Source organism: Rhineura floridana, chromosome 1 (genome assembly GCF_030035675.1).
Source record: "Rhineura floridana isolate rRhiFlo1 chromosome 1, rRhiFlo1.hap2, whole genome shotgun sequence".
Lineage (NCBI taxonomy): Eukaryota > Metazoa > Chordata > Lepidosauria > Squamata > Rhineuridae > Rhineura > Rhineura floridana.
In genome coordinates, this window is record NC_084480.1 from 107,771,636 (window position 1) to 107,795,565 (window position 23,930).

General features: G+C 43.6%; 1 protein-coding gene across 4 annotated transcripts; it reads left to right on the forward strand.

The window, feature by feature from the left end:
• Positions 1-8,961: 8,961 nt before the first annotated feature.
• On the forward strand, positions 8,962-20,385 carry DMRT2 (doublesex and mab-3 related transcription factor 2). 4 transcript variants are annotated; one of them, XM_061613397.1, is made up of 5 exons: positions 8,962-9,272; positions 10,280-10,530; positions 12,291-12,831; positions 14,468-14,570; positions 18,942-20,385. In XM_061613397.1, the coding sequence occupies exons 2-5, from the start codon at positions 10,490-10,492 to the stop codon at positions 19,988-19,990; spliced, it is 1,734 nt and encodes a 577-aa protein (XP_061469381.1). In that variant the 5' UTR covers positions 8,962-9,272; positions 10,280-10,489; the 3' UTR covers positions 19,991-20,385. The 4 variants fall into 4 exon arrangements, with proteins under 4 accessions (XP_061469381.1, XP_061469431.1, XP_061469499.1 ...); XM_061613447.1 differs by lacking the exon at positions 10,280-10,530; XM_061613515.1 differs by lacking the exons at positions 10,280-10,530; positions 12,291-12,831; positions 14,468-14,570 and having other exon boundaries at positions 9,262-9,272.
• Positions 20,386-23,930: the final 3,545 nt, after the last annotated feature.

Consider the following 23,930-nt stretch of genomic DNA (forward strand, 5'->3'; position numbering starts at 1 on the left):
TCCACCCACTTACCTGGGAGTAAGTCCCACTGAGACCTCTATAGCCCGGGTGGGGAGGCTTTGGTCCATCAGATGTTGTTGGACACTAACTCCCATCAGCCCCAACCAGCATGGCCAGCGAATCAGGGATGATGGGCGCTGCAGTCTAAGAACGTCTGCAGGAGCGAGCGGGGCATAGCTGATGTGACGGATTGCTGCCTCAATCGGTTGATAAATGCGAGGGATCCCACCCTCCTACAGCCCTTCAGCCCCCGGCCACTCTCCTTCCCCTTTCCCGGGGATGGGGATCGCCTTTCTTCATTGCCAGGAGCGTCGGAGGGCCCTGGGAAAGGAGCGTAAGGGTCGGCGCTGCCACTCTTGCCGGCCAATCAGTGTGGAGGAGGGGACACCAACCAGCCGGAGAGGCTCTCGGGCCGGGCCCCTGCCGCTCCCTCCTGCCTCCCGCCGAGAAGGCAAACAAGGGAGGCGGCGCGCGCCAGAGAAGGCTCGGTGACTGACCCTGGGGACGGGCCCAAGAGCTCGTTGTCATTTGGTGTCAGTTTACCAGGCCGGGGGACTCTTGCGCTTCCTAAACTAACAGCTCTCCTGACCCTTTTAAAGGCCGGTTGTCGGGGGAGGGAGGAGAGGGGCTCTGCTGTGGGGCTCTTTGGTTATGCTTGGAAGTCAAACGGCAGCCGAAGCGCTCCTTGGGAGGGTGACTAATAACAGACAGCCTCGACGAGGGCTCCCTCCCCCTCGCCCAAACACTTCCAAGGCGATGCGGGGTCACAGAGGACAAATGGGCCCTGGCTGGGGATCAACCTTGTTTGATCTGGTGTGGGGCACTGGGAGAGGGGGAGGAGAGGAGGAGATGGAGGTGGCACTTTCTATCTAGGCCAAGGTCCCCAGATTTCTGATAGTTGAAACACCCCCCCCCCAACACACACAATTAAAATGGGAGGCATTCTGTACTTTTGCACCCAGAAGGCTTTACTTTGGGGGGGGGAATCATTTGGCCTCAGAGATTTATCCCATCCCCGTTTCTGCTTCAGTCGCTCCTCTGGATGTGCTTCTGATTTGGAAACAGACTATCCTAGAATAGGCACTCAGAGTTTCTCAGAAGACAGATTCTTCTGTTTTTCTTTATTGGAAGCTGCTGCAAGCTCCCAGTCACACTAGCTGATGCAGAAAGGCTGATTGGAAGGAGGCCAAATCAGAGTGGTACATCATGCAGAGAGGCAGACAACAGCCTCCTCCGTTGGTAGGTATTGGAGGAGACGGTTAAGGGGCATCTTTCATCATTTAATTGATGACTTGATCCCCAGTGTTGCTTCACTATGCAGTCTGGAAATTCTAGGCAGGAGGGATGGTGATCTATTCGTAAATTGGTGCAGGAATAGAAAATGGCATGGATCTGCTGGTGAGGCACCAAACTGCCATGATCAGGACCCTGAGATGAACATGGCTTTCTGTCCTGCGACTTACTAGTTTCAAGGCTCAGGCTTGTTATATATAGAGCAGGGGTAGCCAACGTAGTGCCCTCCAGACCCTGTTGGACATTATATAACAACATTGGAATAGCACGTTTTTAACTTGCCTATCGGCTTTTATGGGTTTTAATTTGGTATGGTTTTAAATTTGTATACTTGTTTTTAATGTTTTTAATTGTTGTGAACCACCCATGAGCTATGAGGCGGTATATAAATGCAATAAATAAAAAAAATAGTTTCTATTAGTCTCAGTCAGCATGGTCAGTAGTGAGGGATGATGGGAGCTGTAGTCCAACAACATCTGGAGGGCACCATGTTGGTTGCCCTGATGTAGAGTAATACAGTGAAGGCAACCAGGGTGTGTTGCAGATTTGGAGGGTGGGCTTGGGCAAAGTGCCCTCTGGGCCCCCCCTGTCCTGTTGAATGAAGAGCTTACTTGGCAGTCGTTTACAGTGCAGTCTTCCAAACAATGTGGTGTTGGGTCTTCCTGCTACTTTGGTTTTCCACAATGTCACAGATCAATATTATGTAGGGCAGGGGTGGGGAACATTTGTTTTAGCCCTTGGGCCACATTCCATTCTGGGCAACCTTCTGGGGGCCACATGCCAGTGATGGACAGGGCCAGAGTCAAAACTGGGCAGAGCAACAGCTTGAGGACATTCTACTCAGACACAAACACTTGAGGAAATTGTGAAGCAGGGCCCGTGAAGTGTGTGACTTGTGGATAGTCATGAGGGCCAGATGGAGAGGCCTAGAGGGCCACATTCAGTCCCCAGGCCCGAGGTTCCACACCCCAGATGCAGGGGCATTGAGGGAAATTAAAATGGTGATTATACTCAGCTTCCTGACTTGGAGCTCTGAGCTTGGGGGGCTGTTGCCCAGGGCAGGCACCAGTGGGGGGCCCTTGCCAGGATGTTGACAGCTCCCCAATGATGCTGGATGCTGATACCAGCCCTGAACACAACAGCGGGCTTTCCATCAGCCACAGTCTGACATTGGTTTAAGAGTAATTTCCATTCTGTACAATATGAGGTGAAAGCTGCTCTTAAAATACTTGGAAGAAACAAATCATCAGGAAGAAACAAATCATCAGGAACAGATGGCATACCAACAGAGTTGCTACAAGCTACTGAGACTGAATCTGTCTAAATTTTGACAAAAAAATTGTCAACAAACACAGAAAACTAACCAATGGCCCACAGACATCCCAATTCCAAAGAAAGGGGATCCCAGAAAATGCAGTAACTATTGAACTATTGCCTTAATATCCCATGCAAGTAAAGTAATGCTCAAGATTCTACAGCAAAGGCTGTTGCCATATATGGAGCGAGAAGTGCCAGACGTCCAAGCTGGATTTAGAAAGGGAAGAGGCACCAGAGATCATGTCACAAACATACGTTAGTTAATGGAACAGACCAAAGAATTTTAAAAGAAAATCACCCTGTGCTTTATAGATTACAGCATACCCTTTCACTGTGTAGATCATGAAAAACTATAGAATGTTTTAAAAGAAATGGGGGGGGGGCACAGCATCTGATTGTCCTGATGTGCAACCTGTACTGTAAGGACAGAATATGGAGAAACTGATTGGTTCCCCATTGGAAGGGGTGTGAGACAGGAGTGTATTTTATCACTCTATTTGTTTAATCTATATGCAGAACATATATGGAAAGCGGGATTGGACCAAGATGAAGGAGGTATGAAAATTGGAGAAAGAAATATCAGTAATTTAAGATATGCAGACGATACCATGCTATATGCAGAAACCAGTAATGATTTGAAACAAATGCTGATGAAAGTTAAAGAGGAAAGCACAAAAGCAGGACTACAGTTCAATGTCAAAAAGACTAAAGTAATGACAACAGAAGATTTATATAACTTTAAAGTTGGCAACGAGAACATTGAACTTGTCAAGGATTATCAATACCTTGGCACAGTCATTAGCCAAAATGGAGACAATAGTCAAGAAATCAGAAGAAGGCTAGGACTGGGGAGGGCAGCTATGAGAGAACTAGAAAAGGTCCTCAAATGCCAAGATGTATCACTGAACACTAAAGTCAGGATCATTTGGACCATGGTATGCCCGATCTCTATGTATGGATGTGAAAGTTGGACAGTGAAAAAAGTGGATAAGAGAAAAATCAACTCATTTGGAATGTGGTGTTGAAGGAGAGCTTTGCGGATACCATGGACTGTGAAAAAAACAAACAATCGGGTATTAGAACAAATTAAACCAGAACTATCACTAGAAGCTAAAATGATGAAACTGAGGTTATCATACTTTGGACACATAATGAGAAAACATGATTCACTAAAAAAGACCATAATGCTGGGGAAAACAGAAGGGAGTAGAAAAAGAGGAAGGCCAAATGAGATGGATTGCTTCCATAAAGGTAGCCACAAACCTGAACTTACAAGATATGAACAGGGTGGTTTATAACAGATCCTATTGGAGGTTGCTGATTTATAGGGTCACCATAAGTCGTAATTGACTTGAAGGCATATGTAGCAACAAGAGCTCTTCAGATATGTTTGTGGGCAGGTCTTACTTCAGCAACTGACTTTAAAGAGTAGGGCCAGCTGTCTTAAGCATGCAGTACAACACGGAAGCACATTTTGCTAAATCAACAGGTTGAAGTCGGAATTCTCCTGCCCTTCATAGCCAGGCGCCTGTTCAAACTCCATCTGTACAAGAAACTGACTAGTTGGAGTGACAGTTTCATTTATCAGTTGCTAATCAATATTTACTTTTAATAAATTAACATGAAATTTACCTGGCAATATGTAGTATTCTTCAAGCGGCTCATTCCTGCATAAGACTGGACATCCATACACCCACCTCAAGGCTCTTAGCAGTGCTGGATTTAGACTTGGTGAGGCCCTAAGCTATATAAAGCTTGGAGGCCCTTTGTTAAAAAATTGCACCATATATATATATTCAGTACACATAAAATTTTAAAAGCCCCCCCCCCAAAATTCTGAAATTTGTTGAGGCCCGTGCAGGTTGTGAGGCCCTAAGCCATAGCTTGTTTAGCTTATGCCTAAATCCGGCACTGGCTCTTAGGCCTAGTTGAACAGAATCTAACAGAATCAATAGCCAGAATAGGCTTCCTGGACTATTCCACTTCAGGCTGAAGGTGCAAACAAAATAGATGCATCTTTGAATACTGCTTGTCCAAACACTGTTACATGGGGAAAAACCAAAAGTGCCAAGAGAAAGGGAATCTCCCTGGCAGGCAGGCAGGCTTCTATAAGCAGGGAAAATATTTGGGGCAACTTTCAAACAGGTAGCCTTTGCCTACACTCAGAAATGGAAGAGCCCAGGAAGTTACCACTTGACTTCCTTGCATGAATAAATAAATATGTAGCTTTGCTAATAGCATTGAACTCAGTGGATCCTCTTTCTCAGTAAACAATCTAGGATGATGCGGTGGTCACGCCCTGCAGCCCCTCAGGATTATCAAGGTTCCCCTTTCTCTTTAGGACTGGTTCAGAAGGATGGTAAAAAATGGGTTTTGCAGCCATGTAGCAAAATCCTCTTAGGTTTCCTCAGAAAGGTAAGCCCTCTTGAGTTAAGCTATTTTGAGAGATCGCCTCCTTCTTTCCAGAGGACAGTGAGCTGGCTTCAGGGCTGTGAGGGGGAATGTGGACAGTTTCTCAGCTTAACCAAGAAAAAAAATTTTTTTCTTGGATAACGTGCGTTTTCATCATCACACAGTCATGCACGCAGGCACACACCACACTGAACAGCCCGGAAATGCCCCGCTGATTTCAACTGAAAGTATTGAAGTTGCGATGATGGGACTTCAGCAAATCCCAGTTTCTGACTTGTACGTGGGTCAAGAATAATTTTGCTCTCTCCAAAGAAATGGATGGATATTGTGCAAATAAGTGAGTGAGAACTTTTAAAGCCTCCCACGACTTATAAGAGATGTGTGAGGGACTTCCTACTAAGGGTCGGTCTTGAGCCCTCGCCACCACCACTAACTAGCCCGAAAAAAAGAGTTCTGTGTAACTGGAAAGCTCGCTGCTTTCAGACTTTTAAAAGACGGGTAGGTAACGCTTCCCCTGCTTGGCTGCCCGGTTTTTTGAAGCCCTCGCGTGCGTTAGGGAGTGAATCCTGCAGCCTTTTCTGTTCAGACTTTATCCGGAAAGGAAACTGACCGGTCCAAGAGGGAGGTTGATTTCAGTGGCTGCTGTTGACTCCTCCGATGGATCCAGCCGGGCGAGGCGTTTATAGTACACAAACACCTACTTGTGGGAACTGTTTTCACTCTAGATAACAATTATTTAAAGTCAATCCCGGTCGGGGTTCGCTCACTTTTTACTGTGTTTGTTTTATATTTATGGAACAACCTTGTTTCCAACCCCCTCTTCGTTGTTGCCCACTTCTGTCTCGCAAACGCTACGCAGGCTTCCCCAGTTCTTGTTCCTCAAATCGTTTACAAAACGAGTGATACCTTGCGGCGGTTTTGGAAAAGAAGAAAGATTTTGGGGGGTGGGAGATAACCCCCTCCCGCAGCCTTGATTTTCCTCATATCGTTTTGCTCAGGGGCTTAAACAGCCTGAGAATTCGGAAGGAGTCGCCCTTAGCAATTGCCGCACCCTGAGAGATTTCAAGGGCGCCCCTTTTTGAAAGCCACCGCCGAGCGCGCTGACTTGGAAGGAAGCCCCGCTGAAACCAACAGCGCTTGCTTCCAAGGGTGTCTAGGCTCTTGATACACCTGGCGAACTGAACAAGAGCCCTCGCTGGGGAAGAATTTGAAGGGATTCTTACGTGCCAAAAGAAGGCGCTACGAAGTGGAGAACCCGTATGCTCTGTGTTGTGGGTGCTTTTTCTATCTAAAGAATGCAGTAAAGCGAGGAGAAAGAATTGGGGTCAACGCATCCTCCTCCCGAAAGAGGGTGTGGGATGGCTGTGGCGTCATTTTCCCCTAGCCGACGTCATACCTGCGAGGGGCGCTGTGCTCTCTGCTTCCTGCAGTTCACGGAGACTTTCGGCATAATAGCCCCTCTCTGTTTTCCTAGAGAAGCTCTCTTCTGACAATTTTTTGCCATGAGAACCTCAAATGGCAACTAGCCAAAAATAGCGAAGACACTATCCCAAAGATAATAATTTCTTCTAGCTAGTAAATTGAGGTCCACTGAATTATTATGGCAGCTTTCTTTGTTCCTTGCGTGCTTTGGCTAAAATCTCATGCACATTAAACATACTTGGAAGTAAATATATATAGGATCGGGCATGCTTTCAGCAGTCACTGCCTAGCTTTAATCCTATGCTCCTTAATTGGTGAATAAATCCCATTAATTTTAGTGGAGTTTGTTTTTCAATAACCATGCTTAGGACTCGGCTGCAAATGACCCTTTTCACACTTGATGCTGAGACTCCTTTGAGTTTTTGCGTCATTGATGGGGAATATGATCGATGCTGAATGAAAGCGAAAGCCAGCCATTTAACAATCAAATCTGTGCTGCGGTCAGATCTGTCGTCTTTGTTTCACCCATTTAAAAAAATTCCTGTTGGTGATCCTTTTTTTTTACCGTAGAAAGCACTGTCATAAAATACCGGTAGCACGTTCTGTGCAAAACTCTCTCCGTTGTCATCACCTTGAAAAATCACCCCTAGTCCATTTTCACCCGAAAAGCAGCGGCAGCTGGAGAATTCCCATTTATTACAGGTTCCCATGATATGGGCCAGGGGTATTTGTTGTGAATTTTCACGCTAATCTCTTGTCTCAAGAATTGTTGTTAGCTAAGAACGATTGTTAAATTTTAATCTCGACCAGTTCTGTGAATGCAAAGTCTAAGATCAGTCTCTTCCACGCGCACAGATTAAATATTAGTTTAATAAAGACAGTATTTCACCAGAAGCATGAAGGCAATGAAAATCTGAGACGATGGATTGCTCTCCTTCCTCAGGGTTTTCAAAGACGGACTTTCACTGGTCACGTGCCTCACATAACTAGACCAGATTGTGACAAAGAATATACGTGCGATTTATAAGGGGGGAGGGGGTTAAGCACACCTCGCCTTTCTGTTGATACTGTTAACAAAAAAAGTATATATAAAAAAATCCACACGCACATATATACTCAAACACAGGAACAAACGGCGCAATTAAAATGCCAGTCCGAGGGCATTTGCTCCTTTAACTGGAAAGATCATATCAAGCGACGACGATTAGGCATAGTTTTCCTGGCGTTTGTTTGTATGTATATATGACCCTGCAAAAGATATAGATATTTAAGTAGTATAAACATAAGTTGTGTGTTTTGTGTACAAAGCTGTCTCTGAAAATAGGCCATAGTTTTGCTGATAGAAAACATTATTCTATCTTGTAATAAAACCAATGTATATATAATTTGTTCAGACAACTGGTGGCAAGGTTGGTTTCATCTAAATACTTCATTTGACGCAAACTCTTTATTTGTTTTCATAATTTCATAAAACTAAGGACATGCCCGGCCCGATATTCAGAGTAAACAAGGCCCTTTTTTTCAGGTGGGTCTTTCCTATGTGGGAAATAAATTAAGTTTGAAAAGGATAATTAACTCAACAGAAACATTTATCTCTCTCTTTTTGTAAAGAAAATAAAAATCAAAGGAGCAAGAAAATCAAGACAGGCTAGAATAAGCATTTCACTATGATTTTCACCGCAGGTAATAATTGGGTTCGATCCAGACAAACATCGAAATCATATGGACTCTCGCCTGGGAGTAAGTCCACTTTAATACAATAAGATTTACTTCTGAGTAAGCATGCATGGTTTTACACTGTAAACTGAAACCAGCGGAATTATTGTCCGACTTTAATTGGGATCTAACTGCTAGTCCCGATCCAAGCCATTTATATAAAAAGTTAATATTAAGTTGGAACGTTTGAAATATTTTTCTTGTTCTGGCGCCTGAATGTTAAAAATGTAAATTAATCGTTAGCATTTCAGAGGAGAATCCTCATCAGCTACAGAAACTGCAAAATGGTTTTGGATTTCTTAGATTTCTTTTTTATTCTTTTGACGTCAGATCACTTTCCCGGCAATCTGGATTCTCCCTGCGGACTTTATAGCTATAGAAAATGGTCATGCCTTTCCTCTTGTCCCCTCTTTTGCTCTTTGAGAACAGGGCTCACCTCTGCGACTACATTTGTAACAAGCCCTGCTTTTGGAGCCTCTGGTTAGATTCTGTTGTGCGTGCGTGTGTATTCAGATCTGAGTGGCAAACAAAGCCTTTCGCACATAGCTCATTTGCTGCTGATGCTGGTAAATAAAAGGTGACCCTGCAAAGCAGAGAAAAGAAAACAGCTGCATACGAGCTGGCAAAAACAGCAGAAGGGGCGGGGGCTTAAAGAGGAGGAGCGATTTGAATCCTTCGCAGCCAATCAGGGAGTCTACGACCTGACAAGTCACCAATCGGTTGGTCGGGCGTCCTCGACCTGAGACTGGTAATATAGGGAAGCCTGCGCTGGCCTGTGCACAGCTGGGAAAGAGGGCGGCTGGCAATCTGTTCGCATTTCTGCTCTTGGCAAAGGAAGTCCGGCAAATGTGTCCTCGAATTCTCCCTCTCCCCGGGAGCTGCTTTATCTGCGGAGTTTGAGCGATTTGGCGTCTCTTCTCCGTAGGGATCGCCCGTTCTCTTGAGCGCAGCCTCAAAGACTCGTGCGCATTGACGGCACGGCGTGATGAAGCCTGTGGCGACCTAATTAGTTTGGCGCTACCTTTTTCCTCTCCACGCGCCCTTCAGTAAGCGGCGGGACTGAATGCCATTGCCGAAAGCTTTTGCAACGGGCCCGGGACGCATCGCTTTGGTGAGTGTGCGCTTGATGATGGGAAGCGAGGGGTCCCTGCGTGTGGGTGTGGGTGCGTGTGGGTGTGGGTGCGTGTGGGTGTGGGTGCGTGTGCGCGCGCGCGCAGGGAGCAGAGTGTGACAGCAGGACAGTAGTCCCAAAGTACGCTTCATACATATTCCCCGCTGTGGCTGGTTTTAATATTTTGATGGTAGTAATGCTGAGCAGCAGATTTTTCTTCTCTCTAGCTCAGTCACCCTAGACGCTTACCACGGACCCCTGTGTTAATTTGCCCTTCCTGCCCCGAGGTCGGGAAGTATATTAAGGTGGGTGGAGGAAGCAAATCAACTAAACTAAACTTGGTTTGTTTTCCTTAATCGGGAACAAGGCTTCGTTTCTAGACACAGTGACAGCCCACCCCCTTAGGCTCGCTGAGTTCACTGGGTCCTGGGATTTTAAAGATTGCAGTCCTGTAACCTTTCGCTTGTAGGACCTACATGCGTGCAAGGCTGCAGTCCTAAACGCACTGGGAATGGCCTACTTACTTCTGTGTAAGTGACTTTTGAGGGTATCAAAAGGAGCTGAGGATGTTTTGTAGCATCCTGATATCACCATTTTCCATCTGCGCTGCGCGGAGTGGAACAATACATTTTTCTATCATGCTGGATGGAAAAGGGAAGGGTGCACCTTAATCAGTGATTGCTGGTATAGGTCTACCCTGTCGTAATTTGGAAAAATGTCCCTGCAGGGTTCTCCATGGTCGGACAGCAAAACCAAAGCGCTGGACACAAGCTCCTAGCTAACATACCCTGAAATATATTGTGAGCTATAATGAGCATATACTCGTGTATGTTCTGCAAAGTAAATGTCTGAGTGATTTGTAGATGGTGCGTTACTTTTGCGGCTGGCATCATTTTCATAATGTAATGAGTACAGTTCTTGAATGTATATTACACGGTAAGGAGACGAGACCAGACGAGAAAGTTACCCACCTGTCTACGTATTACTGATATATTCATTTATTTCAGTTGGATATATATCCCGCGAAAGCGGCAACCTCCAGCAAGTCAGTGGGATTTACTGACTAAACAAGGTGTGCTTAGGATCGGAGCTGCAGTCCATAGTAGTCTCCAAGATCATAGCGGGACATAAGTGAGAGTGCTTTTCAGGGGAATTGCACGTGGGCTGCCTGCTACTTTTCCAAAGGAGGAAGCGTCGATTCTAATCCACTATGGAGGATGGCACAAAGGCACCGGAAGATGGCTTTTATTCCGAATAGGTTAGTCTCCCAACAAGAGGAACACGACATGAAATTAAATTCTTTTCAGTGTTTTGAAAGAGCGTGGCAGGAACACCATCACCCCCCCCCATACACTTACAAACAAAATGTCTTGTAAAGCTTCCATTTCCTATTTGCAGGGTCTTATGACACAGCATGGTGTTACCAGACACCGTGCCGGCATTTACAGCCTGCAAAGTAAAATCATACACTCACCTCCTGTTTGTAATCCTAGCAGGTAACATGCAGGGGCGAAAAAAGGCTTGATCGCATGCAGTCTTTAAAATGACCAAAATTTGCATAATAATAAAATAAAATGAAAATGCATGCAGAGATCATGGTCAGGGCAAAAGCTGCTTTTGGACAGGTGTCTCGGAAGAACCCACGCAGACAGTACGCTGGGGCATCCCCGAGAGAGGAAGGAAACAGTGTAAGGACCCAGGGCAGTCATTTCTGTGCCTTTAAGAGCGAGCCTGACAGGCAGAAATCCCACAAGGACGAAGGAATTCGCTTTATGACGGAACACGTTCCCCACATTTTGTTAAACCTCTGGATATCGCGACGTGTAATTGGTTTTAGAAAGCAAACCCAAAGCCCATAACGAAAGCAAGCATCTCTGGAGATGCGGTGAATTGATATAGAAAGCGCGTTTCTGCTTTATCACAGGCCTGTGATTAAAAGTCCGGGAGGGGGGGGAAGAGGCAATCCCACGCCTACTATGTGAGAGGGAATATATTTGGTTGGGAAAGCCTTATGGATCAGCTTGTTGTCGTTTATGCTCTCAGGCTGGGATGTGGGAACTTGTGGTTAAAAATGAAAGCTATGTGCGTGTGCGTGCGTGCGTGTGTGCGAAAGAGGGAGGGACCCTGCGCTATGTAATGTTTTGGGACAAATGTGTGCGCTGCTAAAGTTGAGAGCCATCCAGTCCGTTTCTCTTTCTAGCGCCTGATGATTTTGGAGTATATACTGCCGCTGCCCTCCTCCCAGTGGGAAAAGCTGGGCGCGCGTGTGTGACACAATGAGCAGGTGTTGGGGAGGCCACAGAGGAGACTTCTTGCGGGCGTCCGTCTTGTGGTGCCCCAAGTGAGCCTTTTCTCCCTCTTGCCATGTGGGCGCCCATGAAGGAGACCGAGGAAAAGGCGCCACATCTGTGGCGGTCCTGCTGGGAGCATAAGGATGGCGGTGGTGGAGGGGCGGGTTTCTTTGATTCAGCAGCACCTGGGATCTCCGTGGCCGGACTTGCGACGGCCACTCCTTGCTTGTTTCGGGCTAAGACGGAGTCTCCCTCTGGGTGCTTGTGTGGGTGACAGGAGCGGAGCATTTTCGCGACTGTGTGGCAAGAAGTCCCTCTTGGCCTCTATGCTTTCACAGCTTGGGGCCGGTTGGCATTTGTGTGGTGGGGAAGTAACGCCTTCTGTGAGGAAATGTGTGAAACATTGGCTGATGCAGATGGAGAGGAGCGAGCTGAATCCTGCATTCGGACGGGTGTGACAGAAACTGTGTGTGTGAGAGCGAGCGCGAGCGGGTGAGGGGGCCAAGGAACAGCCTGCCAGTCCTTTTCGAAGCACACTCAGACTCGAAAGGAAGCCCCGCCGAACCTCAGCGGGACTTCTTTTTCAGTAAGTGGCTCTTAAGACGACTGACGGAGCTGCCGTGAGGGGGCTGCGCGCGCGAGAACAGACCCTTCTTACTGGGCGCCTAATCAAACGGCGGCGCGGGCTGTCCCGCTCTCTCTTTCTCTCTTTCTCTGTGCCTCGCAGTGAGCGCGCTGGAGGAGAAGGCGGGAGCCGCGCGGCGCGAGCCATGGCTGAAGGGCAGCAGGCTACCCGCGGCGGAGACCTCTGGGAAATCGACGTGGAGAGCTTGGAGGAGGCGGACGAAGTCGAGGAGCAGCCTCCGCCGCCGCCTGGACTCAGGCGGGAGGCTGACGACGTCGATGAGGAAGACGAGGAGGAGGAAGAGGATGGGGAGGAAGGCGACGACAGGGGAGAGGAGGAGGCGGAGGCGGAGGAGGACGGGGCAGGCGGCGGGGTTCTGACACCACTTCCGCCGCCTCCGCCGCAGCTGGTCGCTGAGCCGGCGGCGGCGAGAGCCGTGCCCGTCGGGGAGCAGCAGACCCGCAAGCTGAGCCGCACGCCCAAGTGCGCGCGCTGCCGCAACCACGGCGTGGTGTCCTGCCTCAAAGGGCACAAGCGCTTCTGCCGCTGGCGGGACTGCCAGTGCGCCAACTGCCTGTTGGTGGTGGAGAGACAGCGCGTCATGGCGGCCCAGGTAGCACTCCGCAGGCAGCAGGCGACCGAGGTGAGCGCCCCACGCAGCGCCTGGCTTCCTTCGGACGGAGGGGATAGGTCCCCCTTTCAGCCTTGCAGGCAGATCCGCCCTCACTCGCCTTCTTCCCCTCTTTGTTTTGCAAAGGAAAGAAAACTCTGCAAATAACACCCCCGTTTCTTTCTCTCCCTTGCAAAGGAAACCAGGTGGAAGGGAATGCATTTGATTGAGGGCTGACATCCTAAGCGCAACTCTGCGCTGAGAACGACATTTGCCCCGAAGTAAAAAAAAAAAAAAGTTCCAGTCTTCAGCAGGACTCATTCGGCTTCAGTCCAAGCACTACCACTTGGGCTTCGGAGGTGTGGATCGAGGGTTCTAAATAATCACTGCAACGCATCTCTACTGTCAAATGGATCCGCCTTCTAGGATTTTTCCAGCTTCTGAGATGATTTCCTTGAAGGCGCTATAGACAAAAGTACCTTTTGCCAAACAAATAATCCAGACTGTGGAATCCATTGTGGTGTTGATATTTCCTCAGTATTCCCCAAAAATACTTCTCAGGATTTTGAGCACACCCATTTTTCTTAAACAGGCACACACACACGGCCACAACTCACTATCTCGATCAGATGTACAATCTGTTTTAACTTCGATCTAGCGCTGTTAAAGTAACGTCAATCAGATCTTTCTCTGTCATGCAGTGCTTTAAGCTGAAGCCTGTTCAAGATTTTTTTAAAAAATTAATCAAACAAATGATGGGTCATGCACAATTAAAAAACAACTTGCAATGTACATTTTCAAGAGTGCAGAGCAGTGGTTCCCAAACTCATCACCATCACCACTGGAAAATTGGTGGACCATTTAATAATTTTTCTGCTTGTTGTAGCAATTGTAATACACTGTGCTAGATGATGTACTGTATGGTTTTTAAATGTATGTTTATTGCTGCTTTTATTTCTTATATTGTATTTAAAAGAAGCAATAAAATACTTAAAAATGAATATGAATATTTAACGTGGACATGGCATGGACCACCTGAATGAAGCTCTGGGAACTCCTGATGTAGATAGTATACTCTCTTTCTCTTCCCTCTGTGGTCTGTTCCCCAATATCCCAAATCTAAATGCATTGGGCATATTCCAGCCAAAGTTAAACACTTCTAATGTGATTTCAGTGGGAGAGGTCAATGCACACTTACTTGGGAGTAGGTTCCATTGAAACCAATGGAGCATATTTATGAGTGGACATGTATTGGAATACACTGTTAATGTTTCTCCTGTCGGCAGCAGTAGGCCTTTAAAGCTGCAGCCCTGCATATTTAGGGGAGTAACTCCACTCATTTGGACACTTCTCAGTAACTTTGACTGGATCATTTGTGCTCACTGTTTGGAAGTTAAGTCCTTTCCACTGTATTTAGGGTCACAGCTTGACACTTGGGCCCCAATCACATTAACTTAAAATTCAATTAAAATCAGAAAGGATTGTTCCAAGTCATGTGTTTAGAATCAGCATAAGTTTGATGAATGCCCATACAAATTAGAGCATATTATTATTATTATTGATTAGGAAAACTATTGACCTTTTTCCATATCACAATTTAAAAAACAGTATACTGAGGAAAAAAATAATGTGTGAAGTTTACTTTTTTAAAATCAATTTTCTTTACTAGGATAAGAAGGGGCTTACTGGGAAACAGGCTAACTTTGAGCGCAAGACAGTGTACCAAAGGCATGTCCGGGCACCCAGTTTGCTTGCAAAAAGCATTTTAGAAGGTAATACATTCCAGCACTTTGAACTTTTCAGTCTTTAGGTATCTTGGTAGTTATTGTTATTAACATGTGAAATACCCATCATTGGCACTTCCCTGTATTAATTTGATAATACAAGATTGCAAAAAGCTAGACAAACAAACCCAACAGTAATTGCTAACCCAACATAGAATTAGATGCATTTAACCGGTTGATTTCAATGTGCTTAAACAAACCTGTGTTGGATTGTGACCATCCATGCTAACTCTGCTAGAAGAATCGATAGATGATGCTAGTGTGGAAATGTGTTGATAATTGCATCATGAGTACAGAAGGAATTAGAATCAACTTGAGAACAATATTAAGAAATGTATTATATTCTGCTAAAAAGAAACCACTTAGAGGTTGTTTGATGATCTAAAAATGGAAATGCAGAAAATACTGAACTTCAAGAAGCTATTCAGAGAAATAATAATAAAGAAAATTTAGAGGAAATATATATCTGGCATGATATATAATTAACACCAAAGATAACTCAATAAATGAAACCCCCCAAATCCATCTCTGTTAAATATGACACACCTTTTGATTGATTTTCCCTCCATTCTGCCTTGTTTTTAGTCAGTTGATTGACTGATCAAGGAAAATATTGCAGTGATATACTGGGGAATAGAATATAAGTTAACACTTTGTTTTTGACAGAAGTGCAACAAACCAGGAATTTATCCCTTGGGAAAATTGTATTTTAAATAAATGTTTAAAAATATAAAATATGAATAAAAGCAAGTTTATACCAACATCAAGACACTACAAAATTTGATGTTTTGTTTTTAGTTCATAAAAATAGCTATAATTAATGACTTAAGAGATGTACAACTGTTTGGAAGCTATTCCATAATTTTTTTTAATTGATAAAGGTTTGATTAATCTATAGTTTCAGACTGAATTTCTTCACTTGTATGTCAGACATTAGTAGTGCAAACCAATTCCCATCAAAGTCAGTGACAAAAAATGCTTTTGATTTTGGCGCATCTGGACTTCAACTTAAAAACTTATATGCACTCGTGTGCACATTTATTTGGGAGTAAGCCCGTTGGACTTCATGGGGTTTTACTTTTGTTTATATAAATATAGGATTAGTATGTATGTATAGTATGTATAGTATGCATAGTATGTATGCAGTTGCCTTGTCAGCAATGGAGAACCTTCAGCCTTCCAGATGCTTGGGGGGGGGGACTGCAGCTCCAATCATCCCTGACCATTTACCATGCTGGTTGGGGATGATGTGAGTTGGGAGTCCAGCAGTATCCAAGGGCCACAGGTTCGCTATTTCTGCCTATTGGTTCAATCCTATGCACCCTTACTGAACGCAATGGGACTTATTGCAGAGTAAATAGGCATAGAACTGGGTTGACATCTCCTAATGTCAATGCAGTGGATAGTATGTGGGCAGTCAGTTATTTTGGGATATATAGTAAAGTTCCCATCTATCCTTTTCATTAGTTTCATAATATATAAGGGTTAGACTAAGGGTGCTTGCAGACAGGGGCTTCAGATTTTAAACAGGCCAATCAGTGCTGGATTTAGGCATAAGCTCAACAAGCTACAGTTTAGGGCCTCACAATCCGCAGGGGCCTCACAAAATTTCAGAATTTTTTGGGGCGGCTTTTAAAATTTTATGTATACTGGTGTAATTATCTGGTGTAATTTTTTAACAAAGGGCCTACAAGCTTTATATAGCTTAGGGCCTCACCAAGTCTAAATCCGGCACTGAGGCCAGTTAGATATTGTAAACACATACTTGCTGACTGTTTTTTTTAAAACATTATTGGATTTTTTCCCCAGGATGGGTAAGTCTGGATCAAGTGGAGAAAAAAAATAGACTGGCATTTTAATGCCAATGATGTTGTGTGGACACTGAAAAATGTGCATCAATTAGGAACATCCATCCCACAACAAACACCCATATGGTAGCACCCTAAGGGCAAAAGTAATATGACTACTTCCTGGCCTCAGACAAGTTAAGATGTTGCCAGATCTTTAAGAGCCAGCAGCAAATGAATCTAGCTTTCGTTTTTTAAATGCAGCTTTGAGGCTGTGTGCCATTAGAAAAAATGACCACAAAGGCTTAACTGAAGGGACACTCCTGCGCTGTTTCAATACTGCTTTTTATAGGTCATTGCAGATTACTGAAAATGGCTAGAATGCCTCATCACATTTTTTCTTATATTGCAACCCCATTTTTTAAAAATAATGGCTATATTGAGTAACCAAGTCACTTAAAGAAGGGAGAACATTAAAATTGTAAAGACAATGGGTGAAATCCATTGGTGTCTGTGGGTGGGTCGAAAGGACTTCTGCTCATGCAATGGGACTTCACCTTTCTTTTCTTCTCCTGCAGCTTCTGCCCCCCCTTGCTCCAGAGGTTGGGGGAGTGACCCTCTGGAATTGATGGGGGGGTTGAGGGAGGAGAGGTAAGGGAAGACCTTTTGTGGGAGGGGAAGAGTGCTTGTGTAACATTGGATTATTGGGGCTGTTGCTATATGCCTTCAAGTTGATCACGACTTATGGCAACCCTATGAATCAGCGACCTCCAATAACATCTGTCGTGAACCACCCTGTTCATATCTTGTAAGTTCAGGTCTGTGGCTTCCTTAAGGAATCAATCCATCTCTTATTTGGCCTTCCTCTTTTTCTACTCCCTTCTGTTTTTCCCAGCATTATGGTCTTTTCTATTGAATCCTGTCTTCTCATTGTGTGTCCAAAGTATGATAACCTCAGTTTCCTCATTTTAGCTTCTAGTGATAGTTCTGGTTTAATTTGTTCTAACACCCAATTATTTGTCTTTTTCGCAGTCCATGGTATGCACAAAGCTCTCCTCCAACACCACATTTCAAATGAGTTGATTTTTCTCTTATCCCCTTTTTTCACTGTCCAACTTTCACATCCATACGTAGAGATCGGGCATACCATGGTCTGAATGATCCTGACTTTAGTGTTCAGTGATACATCTTTGCATTTGAGGACCTTTTCTAGTTCTCTAATAGCTGTCCTCCCCCGTCCTAACCTTCTTCTGATTTCTTGACTATTGTCTCCATTTTGGTTAATCTGTGCTGAGGTACTGATAATCCTTGACTTCAATGTCCTCATTGTCAACTTTAAAGTTACATAAATCTTCTGTTGTCATTACTTTAGTCTTCTTGACGTTCAACTGTAGTCCTGCTTTTGTGCTTTCCTCTTTAACTTTCATCAGCATTCATTTCAAATCATTACTGGTTTCTGCTAGTAGTATGGTATCATCTGCATATCTTTAATTATTAATATTTCTCCCTCCAATTTTCACACCTCCTTCATCTTGGTCCAATACTGCTTTCCATATGATATGTTCTGCATATAGATTAAACAAATCGGGTGATAAAATACACCCCTGTCTCACACCCTTTCCAACTGGATGATGAAAGCTATAAAGCAGCATGCTTTAAAAGAAATGGGGGTGCCACAGCATCTGATTGTCCTGATGTGCAACCTATACTCTGAACAAGAGGCTACTGCAAGGACAGAATATGGAGAAACCAATCGGTTCCCAATCAGAATCTATACGCAAAGCAGGATTGGATTTGACTTAACTTTCCGTCTCTTGGATTTTCTAGTACTTTCTAGTACTCCTTGGATTTTTCCCCCTACCATGTCTGTGTACATAGCAATTCACCTTTAGAAAATACACATGCATCAGCTATAGGTATAGATATAGTTGGCAATGATATTTAAGGGCATCAACAAAGTAATAGAATCAATATAGTAAAATGGGAATGTAAAGAACCTGTCTTGTGTGTGTGGGTGGGAGAGGGAGAGGGAGAGGGAGAGAGGGAGAGGTTAACAATGTGGCTTTGGAAATAGTGAAAAGTGGTGGTTGGCAGTGACAAAAAGGATGTGTGCCTTGTACTTCTAGCTTCTGCATTTCCTGTATAAAGTCAGAAGAACAACTTGCATGCCTTCTCCCACAGTGAGATGCACAAATATCTGGGTTGAAGATGGCTCATCTTGCACCTTACTGTTGAGAAAGGTCCACAAGGTTTGCTTTCATGTTACTTGGAAAGCATGGCAAGAAGTGCAAGTCACTCACATTGTCTCTGCTCCCCCAGCTCCATAATTTCTGAAACCACCCATTGATAAGGAAAACAATGAAGTGTTTTGAATGGATCAAAGTGCTGTACACACAGTAACAAAACTTCTGTGGGATATGAGGGCACAAATGACCAAGCAACAGATACTGGGCTTCTTCAACATGTCATGTAGCTTTTTTAGTATTTTACTCTTTACTTTGATTTAAAAAGTATCTTTTTTTTTTGGTATTCCAATTACCAACCCCATTTTGTGTCTTTGTTTTTTTTCCAGGTTACCGTCCTATTCCAGCAGATCCCTACATTGGAGGTAATTCCTCATTGCCACCTCCTGTGAGTGACAGGATGAGAAAAAGGCGGGCTTTTGCTGATAAAGAACTGGAGAATATCATGCTTGAGAGGGAATACAAAGAAAGAGAAATTATGGAAGCCACTCAGGCCACTGCTTTTTTCCTGCCCAACCGCATGGTGCATGGGACTGAATATAACACTTACAAAACTGCCTTTAGCCCTAATCAGGTTGAAGCTCCCAGTAAAGAGCTTTGCGGCTTCCTGCCAACTTGCCTGGATCTAACTATGCAATATTCAGGTTCAGGGAACATGGAACTGATCTCATCAAATGTGAGTGTAGCCACTACATACAGGCAGTATCCTTTACCCTCTAGGTTTCTGGTGTGGCCAAAGTGTGGCCCCCTCAATGATGCCCTTCTCTACCAGCAGTGTCTCTTAAATGCTACTGCAGTCCAGTCCCTCAAACCTGGGGCAATCTGGGATCCTAAGGCTCCACAAGGTCAGGATTGTCTGAACTCGGAACAAGACATATTACCATCAAAGAATGAACACTCATTCCTGCTTCCTTATGTTCAAGAAATTCAGCCACCTCAGAATGAATTCCAACATATCCCTCAGGAGACTCGTGAGAGGTCAGCCTTCTCACCCCCTAAGAGGACTTTCTCACAGATCTCTGATAAGGATACTCTGGTTCCTCAAGAACATTCCCTCTGTAAGATCAGCAAAGAAAGCACCAAACAGCATATGTCACCACCTCTCAAGTATAGTCCATTCCATTCATTATTCCAACAGACACTACACAACAAATCAGGGCCTGAATTAAAAACAACATTTGATGAGCCATCCAAGAAGTACAGAGAATGTACCATCAAAGAAAACCAAAAATACAAACTTGCCATTGACAAATATGCAAAAGACTTCTTAGGGACTAAACAAGTCATTAAAAAATTGTCAACAAATGAATCTCTGTCATTTTCTGTTGAATCAATTCTTAAACGACCATCTTCAATGGTCACCAATGTGTCTCAGTAGATAGATAGAATCCAAATGATTCATGCTAGTGTATTTGCATTTAAGGTTGCAATCTTAACCATACTTATCAGGAAGTAAGTACATTTTTAAGTCACCTGAACTTATTTCTGAATAAACAAGTTTGAGACTGGGTGCAAGATACTTTATGCCAGAGCTTGGAAAAGTTGCGCATATTGGAAGAAGTTCCCCTGATTCTGCAAGCATTTATTTCTAGGCAAAGAAGTTCAGGTTTATAATTTTTGTTCCACAAGGGCTGGTCTATTTTAAGTGCAGGTGTCCTTTCTTAAACAGTTTGTGGATTAGTTGTTCTCACAGTTGTTGATGTAAAGATTATTGCCATGCCTTCTGCAATCTCTTGCCATATCTCACCAAAATTTTGTATAAAAGAATTTGAGATGTAAAAGTTGATTTTAAAGTGTACATAAATATGCATGTTTTTTCATATGGAAATAAATATATTTAATTGTTTTGCAACTAAAACAAGGTGTGTTGTGTTTTCCTAATTCCCATTTCTCTCCCCAGTATCACAAGTATTTATGCCTGAAGACTAAGTGTTTGATGTTCCCCAAAGGGAATAAAAGTATTTGATGAGCCATCCAAGAAGTACAGAGAATGTACCATCAAAGAAAACCAAAAATACAAAGTATTTATTCCCTTTGGGGAACATCAAAGACTTAGGCCATAATCCAAAGACAAGATGTTACAGAAAGCAGCAGTTGGGGAAGGAGATTAAGAAAAAAAATCAGGCTGGATCTTGAAGCCTTGAATGCTGCATTTAGACTTGGTCTAAAGATGAAGATTGTAAACTGAATTTGTGTCTGTTAGGTGCTTGCAGGTTACTGAGGAGGTTACCTAGGTTTCTGAGGAGAAGAAGAAAGGACTGAACCCTACTATGAAAAACCTGCAGCCCAGCTTTGGGTAACAGGTGGGCTTTTTATATTTTCAAAATATCGGGGTTCATATTATGCTACTTCATTCCAGAATCCTAAGTGTAACCTAATGTATGCAATCCCCTAACAGACTAATTCAATCTGTAATCTCCATATTTAGACTGAGCCGAAATGCAGACCTCAAAGCTTTTAAGAGCCATTCTGTTTTATTTTTTTCCTTGTCACCCCACCTGATGAAAAGTTTTGGAGAAACTGAAAGCATGCATGCTATTTTGTGATATTTTGATTGGTTCTAATAAAGGTATTGCATAACTGTAATTTATGGATATTATTTAAAGTTACTTCAGAATTTGAAGACTTTCTTGGCCTGGCTCCACTTCAGTAAGGATGCTTGACATCAGGGTCAATAAACACTCTACTATTGTGCTATAAGGCAGTGGCCCCTCATCCCCACTGACCACTTAAACATCTCTAGTGGCCTTGGTGGACCAAACAATATACTTTTTTGTTCCACAAATCAAATCACATAACTCATATTTTAATAACTATAATATTACCTTCCTAATGAGATGATGGATGTGCCTGTTTTTGTGAGAAAAGTTCTGTGAAGTTGGTCTCAATCACACACACAAAAATAAAACAAATCAAATGCAGGGCCAAGTATAGATATTCTTGACTGTTCCACAACCTTTCCATGGACCACCTCTATAGAACTCATAGATCACCTGTGGTCCACAGATCACAGTATGAGAACCTCTGCTATAACGGAAACTTGCTGTCTACCAATTCAGTTTATACTAGGTTGTCTTAAACTTTGCCATAGTTTGATCTCCTTATGTCAAGACATTTCACACCCAACTCTGCTCTTACTCAATGCAAGATCAGTAGTTGGTCAATGTATTTATTTCCCCCTATCCAATGAAATGTTCCCTTTTTAACCCTATTATAGGCTCGCCATAAGTCAGAATTAATTTGAAGGCAGTCAATTTTATTTTTACCCCTGAAGATGGATTGCTTCTGCACTGGATTGGAATGATGTGCATCCTTTTTGGTTATCATCAGCTTACAGTTTAGATCCTCTAAAATATCTGTCTCCCTGATGCAGACACCTCTGTGGGAGGCTATGTTGAAGAGACAACTTTGAGCCATCCCTAAAAAGTGCCTAGTTAAGAGTTTTTATTCTTTCCTGGAAGAAGATCATGAGATCACAGTCATGTTATACATGTGTGTGCCTGGAAGATATGGTGCACAAAATATCTTAATTTGTGGAATGATACTTATCAGTACACTTTGGATTTTCTTGGCATGTAATTTAACACTATATCGTATGAATGATATGCTGATTACATACATTTGAACATATATCTCTAAAGAACAGCCATATTTAAGATAATGCGTATAGAACAGAGGCTTTGATATTAAAGTAGGACACTGCACTTAAGCTACAATTCTATAAATTACTTGGGAGTAAGTCTCATTGAATTTAGCAGGACTTACTTCTGAGTAGACTTGTATAGGATTGCATGGCTAGAAGTGAGTACCATTGATGTGAAGATTACATGGGCTAAATATTTTAGTAAGAATAAATAATGCAAAGTACAGTAGAAACAAATCTGTATTCACTAATAGGCCAAAAACCTTGCGGTTTAAGAATGTACCTATAAAAAATGTAAATGTACTGCCTCCAAGTTGATTCCGACTTATGGTGACCCTGTGAATAGGGTTTTCATGAGGCTGAGAGGCAGTGACTGGCCCAAGGTCACCCAGTAAGCTTCATGGCTATATGGGGATTCAAACCCTGGTCTCCCAGGTCATAGTCCAGCACCTTAACCACCACACCAACATATATTTCTATGAAACTTTAAAGAGCAGGGAAACTGGGCAGCTATAATGAATGCACCAGGGCAGCAGGAGACCTGACCTCCTTTTTGAGATATTGTACTGCCCTACAAATTTGTAAAAATGCAAACACAATTTGGTCGGTCTTTTACAGTCCAATCCACTTCCTGTGTAGCCTGGAAGAATTTGGTAACATAAGGAAGAGGGGAGGGGAGATTGGGTGGGTAGGCACTGGGCAGAGGGGAAGTCCTTTTCCTTTCCAAAAGGAAAACATTGTGAACAGTATCATTGTTTTTCAGGGTTTCTCCCACCTTTTTATTCTACAGCAGGCACATGTAGCCTCTCACCCAAATTTAAACCAAAGCTGTCCCTGGCCACATCCACACCAGATCTTTATTTCACTTTAGACAGTCATGGCTTCTCTCAAAGAATCCTGCGAAGTATAGTTAGTGAAGGGTGCTGAGAGTTGCTAGGAGATGCCCTGGTTCCCTCACAGACCTTCAATCAGAGCGGCTGACTGTTAAACCACTCTGGCCACTAGAGCTTTGTCAGGGGAATAGGAGTCTCCTCTCAGCACCCTTCACAAACTACATTTCCCAGGATCAAAGTCTGGTGTGGGTGTGGCCCCCTGATTAGGCAAGCCCAGCAGCTGTGAGTCTGACTTTTAGAACACTGACAGTTGGTTCTTACTGAGCATGCCTGACATTATCATTGAGTTCAATGCTAAATTTCTTAAATTAATTAAAAATCTGCCATGCATTTTTTAAACTTTTAAACTGCAGAAGATGAAGCTCAGAGTATGGGGCAAGGTCAGTAATAGGATTACAGGTACTCTGTGAACTTGTCTGATTTTTAATTAATTTCAACAGATTATGAGAACTCTGACAGAAAAAAGTCCAAAAGGGTTTTCTCTCTCTCTCTCTCTCTTTAGACTTTGAACTCTCTATTCTCTCTGTTTTGTGTATCGCCATGAAAATTTAGAAGGTAGTTAAGCAAGCCTTTCTGAGTTCAGGACTATAAACTTTGTAACATTTTGTTTTGAAATGAGCTTATGGGAAACATCAGAATGGCATGGGGGTAATTTCAATTTAACATTGCGGAATGTGAAAAATCCATGCTTACTATACTATACAGCCACTCTTGTGGCTGTATGACAGTTTGTATGTAGGTTTACAATTTGCATACACAAGTACATACTGTAAATGAGAACA